Source organism: Cydia splendana, chromosome 11 (assembly GCF_910591565.1).
Source record: "Cydia splendana chromosome 11, ilCydSple1.2, whole genome shotgun sequence".
Taxonomy (NCBI): domain Eukaryota; kingdom Metazoa; phylum Arthropoda; class Insecta; order Lepidoptera; family Tortricidae; genus Cydia; species Cydia splendana.
The window spans coordinates 17,084,879-17,108,650 of NC_085970.1; the positions used below are offsets into that span (position 1 = coordinate 17,084,879).

General features: G+C 38.3%; 2 protein-coding genes and 1 long non-coding RNA gene across 3 annotated transcripts in view; 1 reads left to right on the plus strand and 2 right to left on the minus strand.

Moving 5' to 3' along the window:
- The window catches only part of LOC134794914 (uncharacterized), a 443,559-nt gene that overhangs the window by 397,513 nt on the left and 22,274 nt on the right, over positions 1–23,772 (minus strand). The window lies entirely within an intron of this gene.
- LOC134795223 (neuropeptides capa receptor-like) overlaps positions 1–23,772 on the minus strand; it is a 71,249-nt gene that overhangs the window by 34,230 nt on the left and 13,247 nt on the right. The window contains exons 2-3 of the mRNA XM_063767055.1: positions 20,028–20,083; positions 18,125–18,308 (exon numbers count right to left, since the gene is read on the minus strand). Of these exons, the coding sequence (XP_063623125.1) occupies positions 18,125–18,308; positions 20,028–20,083 (240 nt within the window). The remainder of the gene's footprint in view (positions 1–18,124; positions 18,309–20,027; positions 20,084–23,772) is intronic.
- On the plus strand, positions 1,808–4,819 carry LOC134794831 (uncharacterized). The gene is made up of 2 exons (XR_010144728.1): positions 1,808–2,732; positions 4,538–4,819. It is a non-coding gene; the product is annotated as an uncharacterized LOC134794831 (long non-coding RNA).

Genomic DNA, 23,772 nt, shown 5'->3' on the forward strand with positions numbered 1-23,772 from the left:
TTTGTGTAAGATTGTCCCCAAGTATTTATTTATTTATTTATTTAAATTTAAATACTTTAAGAACTAATTAAATTACTTTAAGAACAAATTAAATTACTTTAATCTAAAATTAAATTACTTTAATCTAAAATTTAATTACTTTAATCTAAAATTTAATTACTTTAAGAGCAGATTAAGTTACTTTAAGAACAAATTAAATTATTTTAAGAAAGAATTAAATATCTTTCTATAAACATATTTTATTACAGTTTGTAGATTTTACAAATTGTGAAAGTTTTAGGTACATTTTGCGTGCACGAATAACAGTTCTCTATCGTACTAATATGTAAGAGTGATAGAGAGGCAGAAAGCGTTTCGTTTTCGTAGCGCAAACGATTAGCATCTTGGCTAGGCTCCCAGATTTACATCAATATCCAACCATAACTAATTTTAAAATTTGAATGAATTTAAATTTTAAATACGGCTGAGGAATCGGCTCCCTTATTCCTCAGCCGTATTTAAATTTGAAGGTAAAAAATTATAAGTTTAAATCTTTGGTTTTCTTGAGGGGCTTACAGTATGGGGTTTTTCAAAAAAGGAGTGTACAAGTTTTTAAAGGGTCATCAACGGCAAATGCAGGCGTCCATAGGCTACGGTGACCGTTTACCATCAGCGGTTTACCGACGTATTAAAAAGAGTATTACAGCCACTTCGCCTTGAACTTTATTGGTCGTTCGTCCTTCAAACATGATAACCTGTCAAACGCATTTGACAGCCTATCATTTTGACAAACAAGACCAAGTTCGTCGGCACAACAAAGCTAGTAATGAAATCTAGTTTAAATATCGCTCAATTTCAAACGGCAAACAGTCAGAAATTGGCTGTCAAATATTGGCAGATTTGACCTCTTTATTGAAAGTCAGTGATATGGCTAACGATTTATGACAAGATTGACAAGCTTAATTAAGGCTTACAAACTTTATTGATGACGTACTTGCAAATACACTCTAGGTACAGTCACCTGCAATTATATTTCGCAACTTCATTCTTTGCGATTTATGGTTTACATATTGTAGTTACGCCCCCACGCATCAGCCTTGCACGATTTTTTAGTTTTTTTTTTTTTTTTTTTTTTTTTTTTTATATATACTGGCAACACTAAAAACTTGTTCCCACTCCCATCCCCGCTACGGCGTCATGGTAGCTCCGTTAACCGCCATTCAATCATTCAACGGTTCCGTGCTCAAGCCTTCGCACGTCACGCAACACTTCATCAATAACTATGAAGAGGAAACGCAGAAGCAATGACGAGGACGACGACTATATTCGAAAGAAAATAAGAAAATTGGAGCGCAGACTTTGGCAGAAGTCACGCCGCCGCATAAGAATGGTCGACTCGTCGGAAAGTGATAGCAGCGGTAAGTCTATAAAGAACACATGGTACTAAAAAAGTGATGCGTACTGCTAAATTTGGGCTGTTACTGTCACGCTATAAAAAACGATGCGAGCTACTATCCTGGGTAGTCTCTGTCGTAATTTAAAAAACCATATATATGGCCTTTGTAAAAAGCTTTAATGTAATGCGAGAAACTATCCTGGGTTATCTCTGTTACAAAACACAAGCTTTTAGCTAAATACACGTTTTAAAGAACGTTTTTGTTCGATACAGGCGAAAACGAGTCCGTTTCGGCGGATATTGAACCACGTGCTTCACGTCGAGCCTCGACGGGTCAAAGGTCTGCTTCACCAGCACCGAGGACATCGCACCAGGAGGAAACAGCTGCAGCGCAACGCAGCCGAGATCCTATACGTCCGACATCTCCTCAACCTGGTCCGTCGTCTGCACCAGATCAGTACGTACCTACCGAACCCGCACAGCCCGCGCAGACCGCGGAGCCCGCACCGTCCTCGCTCGAGGACATAGAATTGGACGAGGATATCCTCAATTTACTGGGCGAGGCTCCAAAATTGGATACGCAGTTGGGAAAAGGTGTTCACAAGGACGTAGCTTGTAGATGGCAGGAAGTATTAAACAAGGGATTACAAAAAGAAGTTAAAGACAAGTTAGCTGAAGAATACCTAATACCTGACAATTGCACTTTGTTAGTCCCTCCTATTTTAAACGCCGAAGCAAAAGCGGCGTTGCCTGATGCCTTGATAAAAAGAGACACCTCTTTAATTCTTAGACAAAAACAGATAGCGTTAGCGTTGTCGGCACTCTCACAGGCTACGGATATTTTAATAAAACAGAAGTCTTCGTCGCCTGCCATACTAAAACCTATTAGCGACGCATGTCGTATTCTATGCGACTCTCATTTTACCGAGACGAAAATGAGAAGAAACTTTGTGATTTCCGCTATAAACACTGATTTGAAGGATACTTTAATTAATACCGAAAGGGACAAATTTTTATTTGGCGAGAACGTATCTGAGAAACTGAAAGCTGCGCAGACTGTACAAAAATCAGGAGATACATAAAAAAATACACAGAAGTCATATAATCCATTTAATAAAGCAAATTTCATAAAGAAAAATAGGTATCAACAAAATAAAGGAAATTTAAACTACAACACCCCGTATCGGAAGATGACGAACTACAACAGCAAGTCGGATGCGGGGCGGCCTCGTGCAGCAGCGCGGCCCGCGCCGGTGCCCTCCAACAGGTACAACACCCGCTACCGGGCCCGGGAGCGCCAGCGCGAACGCTCGCGCACACCTCCTCGGAGATACCAGCGGAGACAATAGACCATGAGGTAAAATACGCCGGCCGCTTGCAGCACTTCACTGAATCCTGGTCTGACATCACTGATGACCCTGTTATTTTATCGTGGACACAGGGTTATAAGATACCATTTTTATCTCATCCAATTTGTCAAGATCCTCCTGTAGTTTATTCAAAATCAGAGCATGAAAGATTTGATTACAATATGGCTATTAAAAAACTATTACTAATAAACGCAATTTCAATATGCGAACACCACCCTGACGAATTCCTATCTAGCGTATTTTTAATACCTAAAGCTGACGGTAGTAAGAGATTTATTTTAAATTTAAAACGTCTAAATGAATTTGTAAAAACGACCCATTTTAAAATGGAGGATTATCGTACAGCGTCAAAACTAATTACGAATAATTGTTACATGTCTACGATTGATTTAAAAGATGCATATTATCTTATCCCCATTTACAAACCACATAGAAAGTATCTTCGATTCATGTTAGATGATGTTTTATACGAATTTAATTGTTTATGTTTTGGGTTATCGTCCTCGCCGTATGTGTTTACAAAAATTCTAAAACCAGTATATGAATACCTCAGACGCGAGAAGTACCTCTCTTGTTGTTATTTAGATGATACCCTCTGTATAGGAAAAACATACGATGAATGCAGACAGAACGTAAATTTAACAATATCTACATTAACGAAGCTTGGTTTTCTAATTAACTATGAAAAAAGTAGCTTGATCCCTAACACCAGTTGCAAATTTCTAGGATTTATATTCGATTCAGAAAATATGCAATTAAAATTACCCTCATCAAAAATAAATAAAATTAGAGAAAATATCAATTCATTTCTGAACGTTAGTAAGTGTAAATTACGAGACTTTGCAAAACTTATTGGTCTTCTTACGTCAGCTTGCCCTGCATTGCAATTTTCCTGGTTGTACACCAAATTACTTGAACGACATAAATATTTATGTTTACTTAATAACCCTAGTTACAATGCAGTTATATCAATCCCAAAAACCTTACATTCTGATTTATTATGGTGGGCACGACACGTAGATCGTAATTTCAACCCTTTTAGATTTAATCAATTTGTAACTGAAATTTATTCTGACGCTTCTACTACAGGATGGGGGGCTTACAACAATGGTAATGAAGCTCACGGGTATTGGAAGCAGTCTGAAAGATTATGTCACATAAATGAGCTAGAATTGAAAGCAGCATATTTTGGCTTAAAGGTTTTCGCTCATGATATGTATGATTGCGAAATCCTCTTACGTATTGACAACACCACGGCCATTTCATGTATAAATAGAATGGGTAGTGTGCAATTCGAACATTTAAACTTAATTGCAAGAGAATTATGGCAGTGGTGTGAAAATCGTAAAATTATGGTTTTTGCTTCATACATAAACACGAAGGAAAACATTCAAGCTGATGAATTATCCCGTAAAAGATTTAGCGATACCGAATGGGAATTAGGAAATTATGCTTATGATCAAATAAAACAGTTATTTGGTGAACCGGAAGTAGATTTATTTGCCAGTAGATGTAATGCAAAATGTCACAAATATGTCACATGGAAAAATGATCCCGACGCTTGGAAGATAGACGCTTTTACAATATCTTGGAGAAAACTATATTTTTATGCTTTTCCTCCATTCGCTTTGATTTTAAAAATGCTTCAAAAAATTATACACGACCGAGCAGAGGGCATTGTAGTTGTTCCAAATTGGCCAACACAACCTTGGTTCCCATTATTTAAACAATTAACCGTTTCAGAGTCCATACATTTTGATCCGAATATTTATTTGTTGCAATCTCCTTTCAGAACAACCCACAGTCTTCACAAGACTCTGTCACTAGTTGCCGCCAAATTATCAGGAAAGCACTATTGAAGAGATCATTGACCCCTAGGTCTGTAGAAATAATGTTGTCTTCTTTAAGCGATAGCACTTACAAACAATATAATGGTTGTATACAGTCATGGCTTACCTTTTGCAAAAACAATGGATATGATTATGAAAATACGTCGGTAGATGTTGTAATTAATTTTCTTGCTGAGATATTCGATTCAGGTGCCAAGTATGGCACTCTTAATAATTATAGATCTGCTTTGTCATTGTTACTAGGAAAAACCCTTGATGACGAAAAAATCAAGCGTTTTATGAAGGGTGTTTTTAGATTGAGACCTACGGCACCAAAATATAATTTGACATGGGATCCAAGCATGGTGTTAAACTTTCTAGCTCAAAAATGGCCTAATGAAGGTCTAAATCTAGAAACACTCTCTAAAAAGACACTCACTCTGTTGGCTTTAGCTACCGCACACCGTGTACAAACTTTTTCGTTTATTCAAATGCAAAATATTGATATGAGTTATGCTTTTGAAATAATTATTAAAATACCTGATATAATAAAGACGTCTCGACCAAATACTTTACAACCGGTGTTAAGACTTCCATTTTTTAATGAAAAACCAGAAATTTGTCCAGCTAGATGTTTACAAACGTACATAAATAAAACTACTTCACTTCGCAGTTCAGAAAACAACACTTTATTTATTAGCTATAAAAAACCACACTCAAAAGTATCATCACAAACATTGAGTCACTGGATTAAAGACACACTTCACAAAAGCGGTGTAGACACAAAAATATTCACTGCCCATAGTACTAGGCATTCGGCCACTTCTACAGCCAACAGATTGGGTGTTAGCCTAAGACGTTATACGCAAAACTGCAGGTTGGAGTGATTCTTCTTGCGTTTTTGCCAAGTTTTATAATAAAGCAATTGTAGATGATTGCAATCAGTTTGCTCGGGTAATTCTCTCGAAGAACCTGTAAAAAAAAAATTATATTATGTATGTAAGAACATGATTAAAAATAAATAAATAACAAATTATAAATGTTATCTTGTTTTGATTATATAACCTATACTTACCTTTAAAGAGATATTTTTATATCTCGTAACTTTATTTATTTTATCTCCTCTGTGTTTGAGAATTATTTCACAGTTTGTGCTCTGAACATCCTACAATATGTAAACCATAAATCGCAAAGAATGAAGTTGCGAAATATAATTGATGATCAAACGAACTTACCAAGTGAAGTTCGATCACAATTATGTGAGCAACTTCATTCGACGCGATTTATCACAACCCACCCTCAATATTTAAAAATATTGTTGACTGACGTCACCCTACCCGACTTAAATAAGTAAAAATGATGAAATAAATTCTCAATATTTATGCTGTAAACAAAATGATTGAAAATGGCGGTTAACGGAGCTACCATGACGCCGTAGCGGGGATGGGAGTGGGAACAAGTTTTTAGTGTTGCCAGTATATTATATATATAAAAAAAAAAAAAAAAAAAAAAACTTTAAAAAATCGTGCAAGGCTGATGCGTGGGGGCGTAACTATACTTGGTCAAGCAGATCTTGTCAGTAGAAAAAGGCGGCAAATTTGAAAAATGTAGGCGCGAAGGGATATCGTCCCATAGAAAATTTGAATTTCGCGCCTTTTTTTACTGACAAGATTTGCTTGACCAGCTATACAATATGTAAACCATAAATCGCGTCGAATGAAGTTGCTCACATAATTGTGATCGAACTTCACTTGGTAAGTTCGTTTGATCATCAATAATATGTTACTCTTCGAAGGCCGCAAAAGTAATATATCTGACTCGATCTTATCTGTAGAGCTATAAGAGCGTGTCACATATACAGTATGTAACTGAACGAAAAGCAATTACTCAAACCCGTTAATGTTTAGGTCATACTAAGCAACTTTTACTATGGGACCAACCCCGAAATCGCGAAAAAAAAATTGACTCTCCCATAGGCAATTTTAACATCAGACCAGCAAAATGTATGAACCATCCAATTTCTTTTCCGCATTTTCGGGGTTGGTCCCATAGTAAAAGTTGCTCAGTATGACCTTAACATTAACGGGTTTGAGTAATTGCTTTTCGTTCAGTTACATACTGTATACAGGATGATTCATGAGACGTGAGCAGGATCAAGCCTACGCATACAGTTAGTTATAAGCAACTGTTTCGTACCAGTATTTGTGAAATGAACTTTAATTTATTTTATACTGTTTAAAAACAAAAGTTTTAATTTATTTACGACATTTATGGCCACCCTCTTCGTTTTATCCATTACAAGTGCCAAATTGAATGTCATCACTATCATTAGAGTCTGGTTACTTTTGAAAAATCGTATCTCGCTAAGTGTGACATTTTATTTTCTTCATATTAAAAGTGCTGTCATAACGGTTAAAAAGGTTTTATCTTTGTTCATTAAATGTTGTAGGGTCTCCATTATTGTAGATAAATAAATTAGTCGTTACCAAAAAGTTTAAAAAAACGTGGTTGTTTTACTTAAATATTGTAGTGAACGATTCATTAATATTTACTAATTGTGTAGTCTTAGTCCTGCTCACGTCTCATGAATCACCCTGTATAGAAAGTACGTTACACTCACGTTAGTCGGTGTCAAACCGGTGGGGCTTCTTATCAACTTACGGATGTAGTGGGTGCATAATTCTTTTCCATCGTATTTTCACGGAAACTTACTAACATGTCGTGCTCTTTGGGCCCGATTCGGATTTTGAAATAGACATCTATTAGATATCTTTTAGACATCACCAAAATACGATAGCGATTTGTTTAAGATCTAACCTGTCAAATTTGACATTTGCGCGATTCTGGAGATACTCTTGAACGATTTCCACAGGATATGACTCAGAGATCCAATTCACATCTAATAGATATCTTACTTTATCTAACGTAAAAGTGACATTGGTTGCCCGAATTGCGCTGCAAAAGAGAACTAGTTGATATCTAAACTATAACGTATCTAGAATGGATCTAGTACGTGTCGTCTCTTGTGAATATCTTGAAGTTCGAATACGGCAGCTAGAGTCAGTCTCGGTACAAAAAGTATTGACATTGACTGAACTAGCATGACAAATACGAACGTTTCCGAGATAATACGATGGAAAACAATTATGCTCTACACCTGTAACACTAAACAGTACACAAAAATCTGCCTGGGATGCAGTTTTTAAAAATTGTGACCAACTCTGTCCTACTAGCGAAAATCTTCACTACACCTTATAAAACAAAGTCCCCAGACGCGTCTGTCTGTATGTATAATCGCGATATACTCAAAAACTACTGAACAGATTTTCATGCGGTTTTCACCTATCAATAGAGTGATTCTTGAGAAAGGTTTAGGTGTATAAAATGTTAGGTTTTGTGTAATCCGTGTGAAGCCGGGCGGGTCGCTAGAGTATAATACATAAATTGTCACCCGATCTACCTACAGCCATTAGTTTCAGGGGTCCATTATCCGTCCTACACCGGTTCACATTTTTTCACAGAGTTAACAGTCAGGGGGTTACAAATAGCACATGATATTCACACGTAAGGGCCATCCATTCTGAAACCTTTTCCATCTAACGTGAAAATAACAGTATAAAAACGTACAGTATTTCTTTCACTTAAAGAATCTTCGTGGCATTGATACAAGGTGGAATTTTGCGTGGCATGCGCAAGAAGATCCACTATACCTTTAAGTGGAAGTACTTGTGAGTTTCAGGTCAGTGAATACACAAGTTTTGCAGTGGAACTATAACTTAGTAAAGGACCTAAGTGATAACGACTTTCATCTGAGATACGTCATTTTGTAAGCTAATATTTTCGTGGATTTGGGGCTACGATCATGCTTAAAATGGTTAAAGTTTATAGGAATATGAACTTTAATGCGGTAGCTTTAAGAGTGAGACGCATAAGAATCGGCCCTGAAACGTAGTAGTAGTAAATGTTTTACGCGTTATTGGCCACACCTATATGATGTCGCTCGAGTCAAAATTAATTGGATATAAAGCCAATTTTTTTTTCACCTCAGCAGCTCGAACAAGGGCACTTTGCTTCTTAAAAACAGTGAGCAAAATGCGATTTTGCTCGTTGAGTGAGACAAAATGATATTCAAGCGACCTTTATATTCAAATGTCATTTCAACATGCGGGGTCTAATACAAGTTCGAAATACTTGGGTTCTATTATCTCTGTCCCTTTCACCTCGTTAGCAAAAAGAAACAGACAAAAAAGTTAAAACGACATTCAACGGTATATTGACGGTTTATTATAATAGACCCTCGAAAAACGTCAGAACACATCGTTCGAAACCACGTACGAGTATGAATTCTTAATAATTAATTAGTAAAAATAAAGTTTAAGATTTGATAAAAACACTATATTTTACGTATTTTATTGTACAATTAAAATAATTAACTCAAAAAAATACACAGATTATCACGATAAATAATTTATTCTGCTTTTAAGAATCTCTACTATAGTTGAAAATTCCGTATCGGCAATTCGGACCGTAAATTACAAAGTTTTTTTTTACAAAAAAAAGTTGTCGATTGTATGTGTCACTTGATGTTCGTTATTTCCATATTATTTTACTACAATTTATTACGTTTTGTTTTGTGTTTGATTGCGGTAATTAAACTTAATTGTTAGTATAATCTTAAGAAAACATGAGTGCATAGGTTAATATTAAGTGACGAAGAAGGATTACATTTTCAAGTTGTCTAATAGGTATGTTCTCACTGCTCCGGTGAAAAGTTGTGTGTATTACACGAGATCAAAGTTATGTACATCTCGTGCGCTATTGAGTCCCCATATTTGCCTTAAATATTTACACTTTCCACGCTTAGTAGGGACTATAAGCACATGATATATTCCTAAAAAGGAACTGCGCATTATGACAGCAAAGCTTTTTTTGGCTATGCAGATGACTTAACATAAGCGAGTCGAGAAAAGTGATTGAAGATACTTTTCCGGCAGCAAAATTTGTTCCCTCGGCGATTACATCAATTTTCTCTCGTTTCCTTGCTTGCTCTAGTCATGGTATATTGTGCAATATACTCGTAATATCTTAAAAGTGAGTTTGTCATTTTTGTGAGCTGAAAGTGCTCACACAAATACAGCTAAAATATATGATTATTTACAATACAAATGCTCCGCCATTTTGTAATATTGCTGCGATTTTTAAGGTAGAGTTTGTGCGGTTTATTTTCCAAGCTATATTTATTACTAGCAAAAAGCAGAGCTTTGTAAGGGCTCGCGGAGTTTTTCTACCTAAACGTATGTACCGGACCGCGACTTTGATCCAATCCGAGGTTTATTTCATGTTCGATCGAGTGGGTGGGTATGTAATAAGTCAGTTAAGGCCGTAACACACTATCGCACCGCACCAAGGTCGCGGTACGGTGCGATAGTGTGTTACGGCCTTTAAGAACGCAATTATAAGTGAGAGCAAGAAAGACAAATACTAACCGGACCCCGGTTGCTGTCAAGTACGCTTGTTTGTTGCAGCTTTTACTTTGTCCATTAAAAACGTCTCCAGACGACAAAATCAAATTGCCAATATCATCCACACGTAATATACAATTTCATAAGCGCTTAGTAGATCCTACACGGTCGCCCAGTACTTTTTGTAAGGATGCCAACTGGCTTTCCTACATAATGTTGGGTCAGCGAGCCAATGTCCTTGAATTTATTTTTGCGTCCACACCACTCAATTCAGCGAAAATCTATCCCGTCTGGACACCTACTGGCGGTAATCACACTGCTCCGCACATTTATAAACACACACACACACACAGTTCCACTAGGTACAGCCAAGGTTCAGCATTAGCTCTATCTTGGGTCCTGCTCTTGTAACTGCTCGTTAAGACGTGTCAGATGACCAAAACAGCGTGTGCCTATGTTGCACCAAACCTGAGTTCCACTAGGTACTGCCAGGGTTCAGCATCAGCTTTATCTTGGGTACTACACCTAAGTGCTCATCAAGACGAGTCGGATGACCAAAACAGCGTGAGCCTATGTTGCAACAAACCTGAGTTCCACTACGTACTGCCAGGGTTCAGCATCAGCTCTATCTTGGGTACTGCTCTCCCAAGTGCTCATCGTGACGAGTCGGATGTCCAAAACAATGTGTGTCTATGTTGCATCAAACCTGAGTTCCATTATACCTAATGGAACAATGGCAGTACCCTGCCAGGGTTCAGATCCGCTCTATTTTGGTTACTGCTTTCCCAAATGCTCATCAAGACGAGTCAGATTACCAAAACAGCGTGCGCCTATGCTACACACCACATCCGCTTTATCCTGGGTACTGCTCTCCCAATTGCTCATCAAAACGAGTCGGATGACCAACAGCGTGTGTCTATGTTGCACCAAACCCGAGCTCCACTAGGTACTGCCACGGTTCAGCAACACCTCTATCTTGGGAACTAACTCTCCTAAGTGCTCATCAAGATGAGTCGGATGACCAAAACATAATGTGCCTTAGTTGCACCAAACCTGAGTTCCACTAGGAACTGCCAGGGTTCTGGGTCATTTTGTTGAACTGCACGCCGTCGTTGCAATTGGCGTGCAGTCGGCGTGTAGTTCCCATACAAGTTGCAGTCGTGTGTCGGCCCTAAGTCACTGAAGTTTGTATTAATATGCTTATCTTTATTTATAATTTTAGCAGTTCCAAGCAATAGTAACACTAAAGGCGCCATTCATTAATTACGTAAGACAATTTTTGCCAGTTTTTGACCCCCTCCCTCCACTATGTAAGAAATAATAAGAATAGGCTGACCCCCTCCTTCTCCCATTCCCCTATATTACCATATATTACGTAAAAATCTAAAGGAAAAATTGAGTACCTACACGTTTGGTTTGTATTAGTGCTTATTTTACAAAAAAAATTTTTTTGAATGTGATATATGTACCTGTACAAAGGTTCTTGAGCTCGTTTAAGCTAACTCTGCACCGTGTTTGATAGCATAGTGTGGAAGTATTATTATTATGTATTTTAAACGTCATAATTTCATATAAATTAAATAAAAAGTCGCATCTTTGTGATCTTCCGTAAGAACTATGAAAACCCCCTCCCTCCCCCATGTAAGAAAAAATAAGATATGTTCGACCCCCCTCCACCCCAAAATCGTGTTACTTAATAAATTAATGGCGCCAAAACTGTTTCTCGAACTGAAAATACCCTGATTTAAGTTTGCCAACACAACATGATTGATCAGTTCATCAGCGTCACAAAACCAAAATTGACCTCCGCAGTGAATAGGTATACAGCAAGATTGATTGTTCTAGTAGGTATTCACAGAAACTTAATTGCTAAATTGGGAGTCAAACGAAGTGAAGCGAGGTGGGTCTGCATCCAAAATTTTAACCCACTTTTGTATTCATCGTTGTTAATGGCGTAAGCGCCATCGACATTATTGAAATTGAAAACACCACATAGGTATCGTTGTCTGAGTACGCACAACACAAGCCTCCTTGAGATTACTTTGGGGCTTAGTCAATTTATATGTCCAATATTTATTTATTTATTTTTTTACTAGTAACGCCATCTGTTAGAGAAGTAGATAATTCATTATTTTGCCAACAGATGGCGCTAGTAGTAATACAAAGTGTTATTACTTTATTTTATTTTTTTAGGTTTATAAAATTATATTTTTATGTTTGATAACACATCTAGACATGAATTTACATTACTATGTCAAATTTCAAACCTAACAGTGCAGTAGTTTTTCCGTAAAGTGTACCACAAGAATGCATAGTTCGTCGAATAGTGATAGGGCTCGCTTCGCTCGCCCTAATAAATGGATATATTTTTTGTAAGAACGAATAAATATTTATAAGTATTATTTTAATCGTTAGCGAAAACTTGTTGAGGTGACTAAAACATCACTGTGATTGGATTTCCTTCTTAGGAAATGATAGGGATATTCCTCCAGTTTCCTCTACTTAAAATAAATTATTTCACACCGTGCATGCAAACACTATTTCTATTTAAGCAATCCGATTTAAATATTTTAAATAGTAGTACCTAAAGGCAAGTAGGCAATTAGGTGAGTTGACCGTGACGTCACTATACACGTTAAGCTTAGAATGAATTTAAAAGTGGAAAAATTACTGTCTTGGGTGAGACTTGAACTCACGATACTCCAATGCTCTGCCATCTGAGCCACCAAGACCTCATCCATAGCCAGCAAACCTTTCCACCGTATTATGGGTCAAGGGGACCCTAGCGACATCTACCGTAAGAGTGTTACACTTCTTAAGGGACCCACTGATTAACAGTCCGCCGGACGGTATCCGCCTGTCAGTTGTTCGGAACTGTCAAAATTTTGTTCTAACTGACAGGCCGATACCGTCCGGCGGACTGTTAATCAGTGGGCCCCTTTAAACGGCTACCGGAGTTCCAAGTTAATACATTGGAAATTCTCCAGTTACGATATGCTACCCATACTAATTTTATTTTTTAACAAGCAGAAACGTCTGCGAACTATACACGTTTCCATATAAATTCCATATTAGCAAATCGTTTTGACATATCTAAAAAAGAATCTGATTTGACTAAGTAGGAAAGTAGCCTATTGCGTCAGACACAAATATTAGAAATGGGATAGTACCTAAGTAAATAACAAAGCTCTCGCTGTGAAAGGCCAACGTTTGCTGGATACACAAACGGACAGCTATTTGTGCTGAAGATAGATATATCCGACACTCTTGTCGATATTATTTACCCTTTTTCCTATATGAGAGACTTGTGAGGCTGTATCTTTAAGTACCCACTCTTACAGATCGATTTGCAAAAGTTTGTGCCGAATGTCTTTAAAAATATTATTGACAGCTTAGTAGTCGTTGTGTGAAAGGGAGATAATAAAATGTCGTTTGAATAAATAAAAAGGTGTCACGGGATTAAAGGAGATCGTCGATTTTGGGCCCACAGTAAACCATCACGTATATGGTACAGACTATTACAGTAATTATATACGCATATTATTACTGAAAAAGATTTAATATTGGGTAAAAATTAAACGGGATATAGAAATATATAATTAAAAGACATTATATTATTCATTTCCGTAAATCAATGTATTATATATTAACAAAAGCCTTGCCGTCGTCAACATCTTTATTAGCATTGACATAACGCTCAAATTCACACAAACCGTGAGGATTTTTCACTAAGGAGTTATAACATCTCATTGCATTAAACTATAAGGTGGGTAGCCAGAAGTCATAGTTGACATAAGTGCGTTTCGATACTATTCAAAATATCAGTAGTGTCATTCATTATTTATTTAATATATACCTACTTTTAAATTCTAAATCGACTGTAAAAATGCCTAAAATAAGTAGTTAAGAAATATAGTAATTTGACTTTTTATTTAGTTACATAGTTTGGAGATTTAAACGAGTTCAGAATACGACGATATCATCCTATATACTTTTATTTAACGAAACGCAACCATTTTTATCAATCTGTCAAATATTTTCAAGTAACGCCAAGCTTAAATAAACCTTACTTCATTGAAAGAAGATTTAAAATGAATCTGTTCACTCTCCGTAGAAGTAACAATGAACTTCCGAATAAGATCAAAATATAACTTTTTATTGAACGCGGATACGATTTCAGTTTCATTTACATGTCAGACTTTGACTATTTTCTTTTAAAAAGTTAAAACACTTTTATAGAATAGTGTGAGTAGTATACGCTTCTGTATATAAAAGGTTTTCTTGTCATGTTCAAGTTTTTATTGCAGTATTTCTCATAATTCCCGTTATATTTCGTGATTCTGTTTTTATCATTATGATCTAGCAATTATAACGATAAATTTCCTATATATATTACATGTATACGTTCATTTGCGAGTGGGCCCAAACGCCTAAGAAAATCGACGATCTCCTTTCAATTAATAAAATACTTAAAATTAGGCTTCTTGGTAGAGTTGGGTTGGCAAGAATAGTGCCGCGAACCCATCACGCAAAATAGGCGCAATAATATGACGTCGAGTTGCGGAAACCAAGCCCGCGAGGACCTATAACTTATATACTTGGTATTAGTTTAGTTTCAGCTATTGAGGCTTAAAGGTCTCTGCCCACTACACCGTATCATACCATGACCGTGGTGTGAACGTATCAGGCACGGAATGAAAATGAAAAATGAAAAAATGAAAAATTGTTTATTAAGGGTTACAATTTCCATTACAATAGTAATAAGGTTGGAACCTTCTTTTAAGTATAAAATATACTTGTGGCAGAAGGCCCCGCTCTTCCATAATTTGAGAGGGTACAATCCATAATATAATTTAGTATGTTACAACAAAGTATGTTACTTATAATTACTATAAGACATGCTATAAAATTATTTCGAACTTAATATACTTAATAATATTACATATTTAACTAACTTAACCTAATTTATAGCTAGCGCGCGCGTGTATGTATGCGTGAGTGTGTGTGTGTGTGTGTGTGTGTGTGTGTGTGTGTGTGTGTGTGTGTGTGTGTGTGTGTGTGTGTGTGTGTGTGTGTATGTGTGTTTGTGTGTATATATTTATATTCTCTATTTATCATACGATGGCTTCCAATTCGTTATAGTGTAGGGTTTTTAACCATTCTATGACCTTTATCTTACATTCATGCATTTGTAGAGGATATATATCTAGTCGTTCGTTAATAGAATTATATAATTTCGGTGATTGATAGTGAAACTGTCTTTTTGCGAATTATTTAGGAATGTAACGCGATACGGACTACTATGCCCACTACACCGTGTCCACATTGTTTCATAAGCGTACAGTATAACGGGTTTAGTGCCCGTAGTAACCGCGCATCATCCCCATAGCATCCGCCTATAATCCCCGTAGCATCCGCGTTTCATCCCCTTAGTACCCGCGTTTTATCCGCGAGAGCATGACTCGTCAGAAAGAGCGAGCGAATAGTTATCAGACTGGTAAGAGCGAGCAAGAAATATAGCAACGCGTTTATAACGGGCTTAGAATGGTCACCATACGCAGTTATAACCCGTATGCCCACCCTTTCGCCGCCTGCACGCACCGTTCCGGCAACGTTGCGTGCCATGCACGGAGCGTTTCGGTACCGGCAAAAAATCCTCGCCGACTGTTTTTGACGGTCCGTGCATGGCACGCGACGGGTATGGTCGGTGACGGAACGGGCTAGTGGGCATAGTCTCATACTTTTGACATTGGAAATGTCTTTTCGTTCGCTCCAGTATACGGTCCGATTTCACGAAAAAGTGCGATCCCCTTATATCTCGGAAAGTTGTGAACATATGATATTAAAACATAGGCTCAAAAGACGCATAATCACGAGAGCTGTAAGGTGCAAAAATAATTATTCGAGAAAGTCAAAAACGAAAAAAGTTATGGTCGAAATTGTGAAAATAAAATTATTTTTTTTCCGAATTTTTGATTTTGGTGCTCGATAATTTGGAAACGAAGAATGATATCAAAAATTTGAGAAAAACGGCTCTGGACAATTTAGTCAGCTATAATTAGAGCCTAAAACAAAGACGATCGGGTTAAGGGTTTGTCCTGTAGCCTAACCTTAAAATAGTCAAAAAGTCAGAACGCACTATTCGACAATCTATGCATTCTTGTGGTGGTGGAAATAGAAATAGAGATAGAGGTAGAGGTAAAAATAGAGGTAGGGAGAGGGAGAGGGAGAGGGAGAGGGAGAGGGAGAGGGAGAGGGAGAGGGAGAGGGAGAGGGAGAGGGAGAGGGAGAGGGAGAGGGAGAGGGAGAGGGAGAGGGAGAGGGAGAGGGAGAGGGAGAGGGAGAGGGAGAGGGAGAGGGAGAGGGAGAGGGAGAGGGAGAGGGAGAGGGAGAGGGAGAGGGAGAGGGAGAGGGAGAGGGAGAGGGAGAGGGAGAGGGAGAGGGAGAGGGAGAGGGAGAGGGAGAGGGAGAGGGAGAGGGAGAGGGAGAGGGAGAGGGAGAGGGAGAGGGAGAGGGAGAGGGAGAGGGAGAGGGAGAGGGAGAGGGAGAGGGAGAGGGAGAGGGAGAGGGAGAGGGAGAGGGAGAGGGAGAGGGAGAGGGAGAGGGAGAGGGAGAGGGAGAGGGAGAGGGAGAGGGAGAGGGAGAGGGAGAGGGAGAGGGAGAGGGAGAGGGAGAGGGAGAGGGAGAGGGAGAGGGAGAGGGAGAGGGAGAGGGAGAGGGAGAGGGAGAGGGAGAGGGAGAGGGAGAGGGAGAGGGAGAGGGAGAGGGAGAGGGAGAGGGAGAGCTGTTTTGGCTGGCGCTGTTTTGGTCATCCGACTCGTCTTGATGAGCACTTAGGAGAGTAGTACCCAAGATAGAGCTGATGCTGAACCCTGGTAGTACCTATTGGAACTCAGGTTTGGTGCAACATAGACAAACGCTGTTATGGTCATCTCTCGTCGCGTCAAACTGCTGTCAAGAAAATTTCATATCTTGCAGCAAATGGGCCGCTGCCGATCAAGACTCGAGTGACGATAACGCCGATGTGGCTACCACTTCTCGAGTTGACTACTGATTTGCCGTGTAATAATTTTCTTGTACTTTGAACATTAATATATCCTGCTTATTAATCGAAAAATGAAATATGTACCTATACTTATGCGCCACGGCGACAATTATTCAAACTTCGATACGCGTGTGGAAATTTTGCAATTTTTTTGTTCACATGCGTTATGTCCAGGATACTTGTGTTAATCTAAGAATAAAATAATTATCATTCAACGTTGTAGTTTTATTTTGTAACTTTTTCCTGATCCAGACTTTCTCGTCGCTCAGCGACAATATGTTTTCGAATTCCGTAGATTCATTTCCAATGTGCTCGATAGTCGTGTGAGGCACGAAATCTGTGAATTTTTAATACAAAGAATATTTTTTTGCCTGACACGTTCATAGCACGGTCATGGTATGATACGGTGTAGTGGGCAGAGACCTTAATGCCGAGCGTCAGAGGAGGACTAAAATAGGGCCCATTAAAATTAATGATTGAACTTAGGTAAACGACGTCGATAATATATTCTGATAGAACATAATAGAAACAATGTTGTACCTATTCAACTACTATACTGGATTTGAACTTGAAAATATTTACTTAATTTGTTATTACTTGCCGTCACGGGGATCAAAACATACCTATAATTATGCAAACTTATTGACGACTGGTCTAGCCTAGTGGGTAGTGGCCCTGTCTGTGAAGCCGATGGTCCTGGGCTCGAGTCCAGGTAAGGGCATTCATTTGTGTGATATACACAAATATCTGTTCTTGAGTCATGGGCGTTTTCTATGTATCTATATCGTCTCCTGGCACCCATAGTACAAGCTTTGCTTATATAACATTTTAAACTCTCGCGTTTTGTACACATATTTAAGGTACAATGAAATTATATCGCGGTAGACCCGTTTGTGTAATTAAATAAGCTTTGCTTCGTTTGGGGCTAGGATGATTGTGTAAGATGTCCCCTAATATTTATTTATTATTTTTTATGTGAAAAATTAATCAGGCTATTTTATAGTTCGTAAGTTCATTAAAATTAACAAAGGTATCTGACTGACCTGCCGCTCATGACGTTGTACAGTATCGGGTTGACAGTGGCGGACACGTAGTACAGCGCCCCAGCGATGTTGAACAGGTGTTCGTTGATCAGCTCGTACTTGGGGTGCTGGCGGCCGTACACGTAGAACACGCGCTGGATGTGGAACGGCGCCCAGCACACGAAGAATGCGACCACCACCGCCGCTGTAACAATAAGGCATTTGACTGTATTTCTTCCTCGCGTTATCCCGGCATATTGCCATAGGAGCCTGGGGTCCGCTTGATATTTACTCATACTCATACTCATACTCGTACTAGTTATGTAAGCTGACATGTAATTACCTATTACCAATAAAGAATGAGTATGAGTATGAGTATAACAAAGTTATCTTGACATAATATTACAACTGCCCCCTCGATATAACGCAAGCAAGCAGACACGGGTTTTAAAATCGATAAATGTAATTAGATTTATTTTTGATCAAACATCTTTTTGCTCGGAAATGCCCTCAATTTGTTCGTAAACTTTATGTATAGGTACATGCCTCGGGTTGGCGTCTAGCCCCATCTACCGAAAGACTGTTTCATCTTAACGGCACAGGAGTCTCTGAGTCAAGTTTTCCATTTTTCCTTTAATATAAAGTGTGTAGTGCAGTCCACAGGGGACCCCAGGGCTGGCGCGTACCTCTCTCAATGTATTTCCCTTGCGATACAGAGAGGTAACGCTGTCAGTGTCATGGGGCCCATGCTGCAGTCCGACTTGTTAAAGTTTGTAGGTAAGTGTATTTTATACTTTGTGTTTTTGTTTTATTTCTACGTTTAACTTTAGTTTTAATATTGTAATATAATAATTTAATTTAATTATTTTACATAATGTATACATTTAAATACCGATGGCCGTTGGGGCGGAAAGGTTCTCGAGTGGCGACCACGTACCGGAAGGCGCAACGTGGGTAGCCCCCCACAAGGTGGACTGACGACCTGGTAAAGGTCGCGGGAGTCCGCTGGATGCGGGTGGCGCAAGACCGGTCATTGTGGCACTCTTTGGGGGAGGCCGATGTCCAGCAGTGGACGTCCTCTGACTGATATGATGATGATGATACATTTAAATAATAAATTAATGTAATTAAAAAAAAGTTCAGTCCATATCGCTCGCTTTCAAGGTGACATTCGGAGGGCGACTAGATTGTGGCAGTGTAACTACTGCTACACTGCTATTAGAAGTATTAGAACAAATTAAATTATTTTCAGAAAATATTTAATTTGTTTTTATTTCACGTAGAAACACTACTTTAAATTATAAACTTTTCTTAGTATATGACATTTATTGCATCGTTGCTGATGCAGAGTTGCACTTACTGGAAAAAAGAAATGTTACCGTGAATATCCTTGGTAAGGGTAACATTCCATTTCTAACCGCAGCTGCACTACTTAGGGCATACTGAAGATTCCTGGACTGGCCACTTAGAAAAAATAAGTCATCTCATATATCAGAATCCAGAAACTTTCAGTATGGCCCACGTACTAGTACGAACGCGTCGGTGTTATTGTCAATTTCCATAGTAAACTAAGTTATTGGCAAAAAATTCATTTTTGGTACAAGCTTTTATCGCCGACTGTACTTTTTTCCACAGGCAACTAATACTCACCCAGACAATTCTAAAAACCCCAAACACAATTAGGTTTCGTTGTTTTATCACAGAGTTCCTATGGCCACCTCCGGTCTCCATCATCAGATCAGCTCGATGACACCATAATATTGCATTGTATGCCAAATTTCAGCTCAATCGGAAACCGGGAAGTGGATCCAATTTAACTTGCAAGATTTGATTACACACAGACAGACAGACAACGGTCAGGTGAAACTAAATAAAAGCTTGTAAATGAATGGTAGTGCTGCTGTCGTTGGAAATGGACTGTCACCTTTAGTTGCGTTGCTGCCGTTGCCGCACTGCTGTAGATCATACTGAACAACTTGACTATGGAACCCACATTAAAATAGCCATAAAAGGTGTCTGCTTCTCAGATATTATTATGTGACAAGCCAAAATGTAGGTATGAGACTGCCAAAAGTTTTTTCTCGTTTTCGGGGATGATTACCAACATGACCCATGTCAGTAAGGCTGAGCATTGAAAAAGTTACAGTATAAATCCTACTTAACTCGTATATCCTTCAAGTGTTTGTCAAATGTTTTGTACTAAGTGTAGAGATAACGGTATGTCACTAACGAGAGGGTAAACAGACACATAAAATTACGAAACGTTCTTTGTTTGACTTGCAGACGTGTGTTTCAAGAGCGTCATATGAGATTAGGGGGCTTATTCGAATTCGACTCGTCAGAATGACAGGTCGTGGCGACCATATGAGCGGTTGGAGTATTAAAATGGACATATGTCCGCTATGTCATGATTTAGGTATTACTGCCCTTATTAAGGCGAGTCGTGCTTACAAGTGAACATTAAAGTATTTTAGGGCAAGTGCCCTGCTTCCACCCGTAACCGCACAGTTTCTTTTACGAGTAAAGAAAGGCAAAAGTTGGTAATGATGCAATGTACAAATGTAGAATGGTTAGACACCATTCTACATTTATACATTATACAATAACGCTCAAGGTACTTAATACTCTCTTAAAGTTTTACAAATAATGATACCTATATCTCCGCAGTTCAAGTTCAAAAGTAGGTATGTGTACCTACTTAAAGACATCTCTTTTTAAAAAGCTATTAGAAAATGGGTACAAACAGCAACACTCTTAACTGTCCATTGGTGGACCTTATGCCTTTTGTAATAAGGTTTACAATCTGTTAGTTAACACTAAGGGCGATTGTGCACTACAATGAATTTTACTGTCCGGCAGTCCGAGTTTTCATGGTCCGATATGGCATGAAAAATACGGATGATTGGCTTGTGCACTTGTCCGTCTTTTTACTCGCAGGTGCGGCGCAGCGCTTGGGGGTTTCATGCCACTGCGCCGCACCTGCGAGTAAAAAGACGGACAAGTGCACAAGCCAATCATCCGTTTTTTTCATGCCATATCGGACCATGAAAACTCAGACTTCCGGACAGTAAAATTCATTGTAGTGCACAATCGCCCTAACAGTGTGGGCGAAATGGTACATGCTTTCGACGCGTAGGAAGATGAAGCGATAAACGGCGCGATTCGGGAAATGAATTAGAGATTCACTAGATATGTGAGTAAAGATATGTGACGTTCCACGGCAAAAGGTACCTTATGGCGGCCCAATAATATTGGAGCGACGTTAATAATAGCGTAAGCGCCAACCGCCATAAGGTACCTTTTGCCATGGAACGTCACATATCTTTTCTCACATATCTAGTGAATCTCTAATTCATTTCCCGAATCGCGCCGAAAGTTAATATATAATATCACTGCCGTATTCGAACTTCAAGATAATATATTCACAAGAGACGACACGTACTAGAATCATTCTAGATACGTTATAGTTTAGATATCAACTAGTTCTCTTTTGCAACGCAATTCGGGCAACCAATGTCACTTTTACGTTAGATAGAGTAAGATATCTATTAGATGTCCTCCAGAATCGCGCAAATGTCAAATTTGACAGGTTAGATCTTAAACATATCGTTATCGTATCTTGGTGATGTCTAATAGATGTCTATTTCAAAATCCGAATCGGGCCCTCAGTTTTTATGTATTTTGGGTGGGCAGTACAAAACTTTGTTTTAAGTAAAATTTAGTTAGTTAGTTTTTAGGGGCCCACTGAGGGAACTGTCAAAATTTTGTTCTAACTGACAGGCCGATACCGTCCGGCGGACTGTTAATCAGTGGGCCCCTTTAAGGTCTGAAATAAATGATTTTTATTTTATTTTATTTTATATTTTATTTATAGTATTTTTTTTTTCAGTTTTTTAACCGTCTGTAGAATTCAGACTTATTCGATTTTATTTTCAACTTGTTGTCTCCATCATCATCTGAGACATGGACATGGTTAAACAAGTTCTTGAGTAGGCGCGAAATAGGGGCAATCATGGTATAATAATACCTATACTCCGCCTGGTACTCTATTCCCGTCTTTTCTAGGTCACCTAACTGACACAAGCCTACGTCATCATGCGACAGCGCTATATGATAATATGCGATAGCGCTAATATATATAGCGGCCATGTTATTGTGACGTAGGCCTGTGTCACTCTGGGAATAGAAGACCATGTTTTATTAGACCATGGGAGCAATTACACCAAAGATCCCCATGGGTCGAAGTGTATCCGCTAAGGCCCCGAAATACACGATAATATTAAGTAAAATAACGTGACGTCACGATGATAAGAGTCCTCACAGACGGCGAGACACGGCCCGATTCGAACTTTAAGATGCGTCAAATATTTGTCTAGATACGAAATTGATGTCAGTGTCAAAAGTGACGTTCCTTCAAACAAAAACGTCACTTTTGACACTGATATATACAAATCTAATCTTTCTTTCTTTTTGAAACACGTTTTTCTAAAGAATTACAAATAAACCTGCTATTTTTTATGAGTGTTGTCACGTTTTGTTAGACTCGTCTCGTCACGTCAAAGCATAAATTCAAATTTAACGAGTTTTATCAAAGAATATCCGTGTGCCTTGAAATTGCGACACGTCACTCTTAACTGAGCACAGACGGGTTGAGACAGGTTCAGGCACGTCACACTCAGTCAGAAAAAAGAGAAAGTTTAATGACCTCATGAATACAAACGCAGATTTATATAAAAATTCTGTTCACGATATTTCATGAAAATCAGTGCCCAATAAGAAGCAAAAGTCGTTATAAACAATATTTGCAGTGTCAACATTTTTAACCGAAATTACTTAATTTTTTGCAATATCAAACCTTCTTGCAAATTTAAATTAAATAATATTAATTAACTAATATTTACCGAATATTCTTGTCAGTAAAATAGGTAATCTCTTTGGCTACAAATATAATGACCACCAAAAAATACTTTGTTACCCTAAATAAAAAAAACATGCTTACCAAAAAAAATTGCTGAACACCAAAAAAATAAGGCCTAAAAATACAAAAGTACCACCGTTTTAAATACGACTGCCCTTCAAATTGTATTCAAATACCAAATATATTGAATGACCACCAAAAATCATTAATGATCACCAAATCTTGAAGACCAAATTAATGCGATATTTTCACCTAAATAAACCACTATGATTACCAAATAAAGTAAACTGATGCCAAAATTACTAGCCCCTTCCGCTCAACCCCCCGTACCCCGCACCGCATAACACCTAACCTAACCTAACCTACTTTTCTGGTAGCATTTCGTTATGCTACTAGAAAAGTAAGTTAAACTGCTATCTGTTAAGTGGGTTAGGTTAGGTTAGTACTGCGACCCTTACAGAAACGAAATGGTACTATAAAAGTAGGTTAGGTTAGGTTTGAACTGCGACCTTTACAGAAACGAAATGCTACTATAAAAGTGGGTTAGGTTAGGTTAGAATTGCGATCCTCACAGAACTGAAATGCTACTAGAAAAGTGGGTTAGGTTAGGTTTCAACTGCGACCCATACAGAAACGAAATGCTAATAGAAAAGTGGGTTAGGTTTGAACTGCGACCCATACAGAAACGAAATTCTACTAGAAAAGTGGGTTAGGTTAGGTTAGAACTGCGATCCTCACAGAACCGAAATGC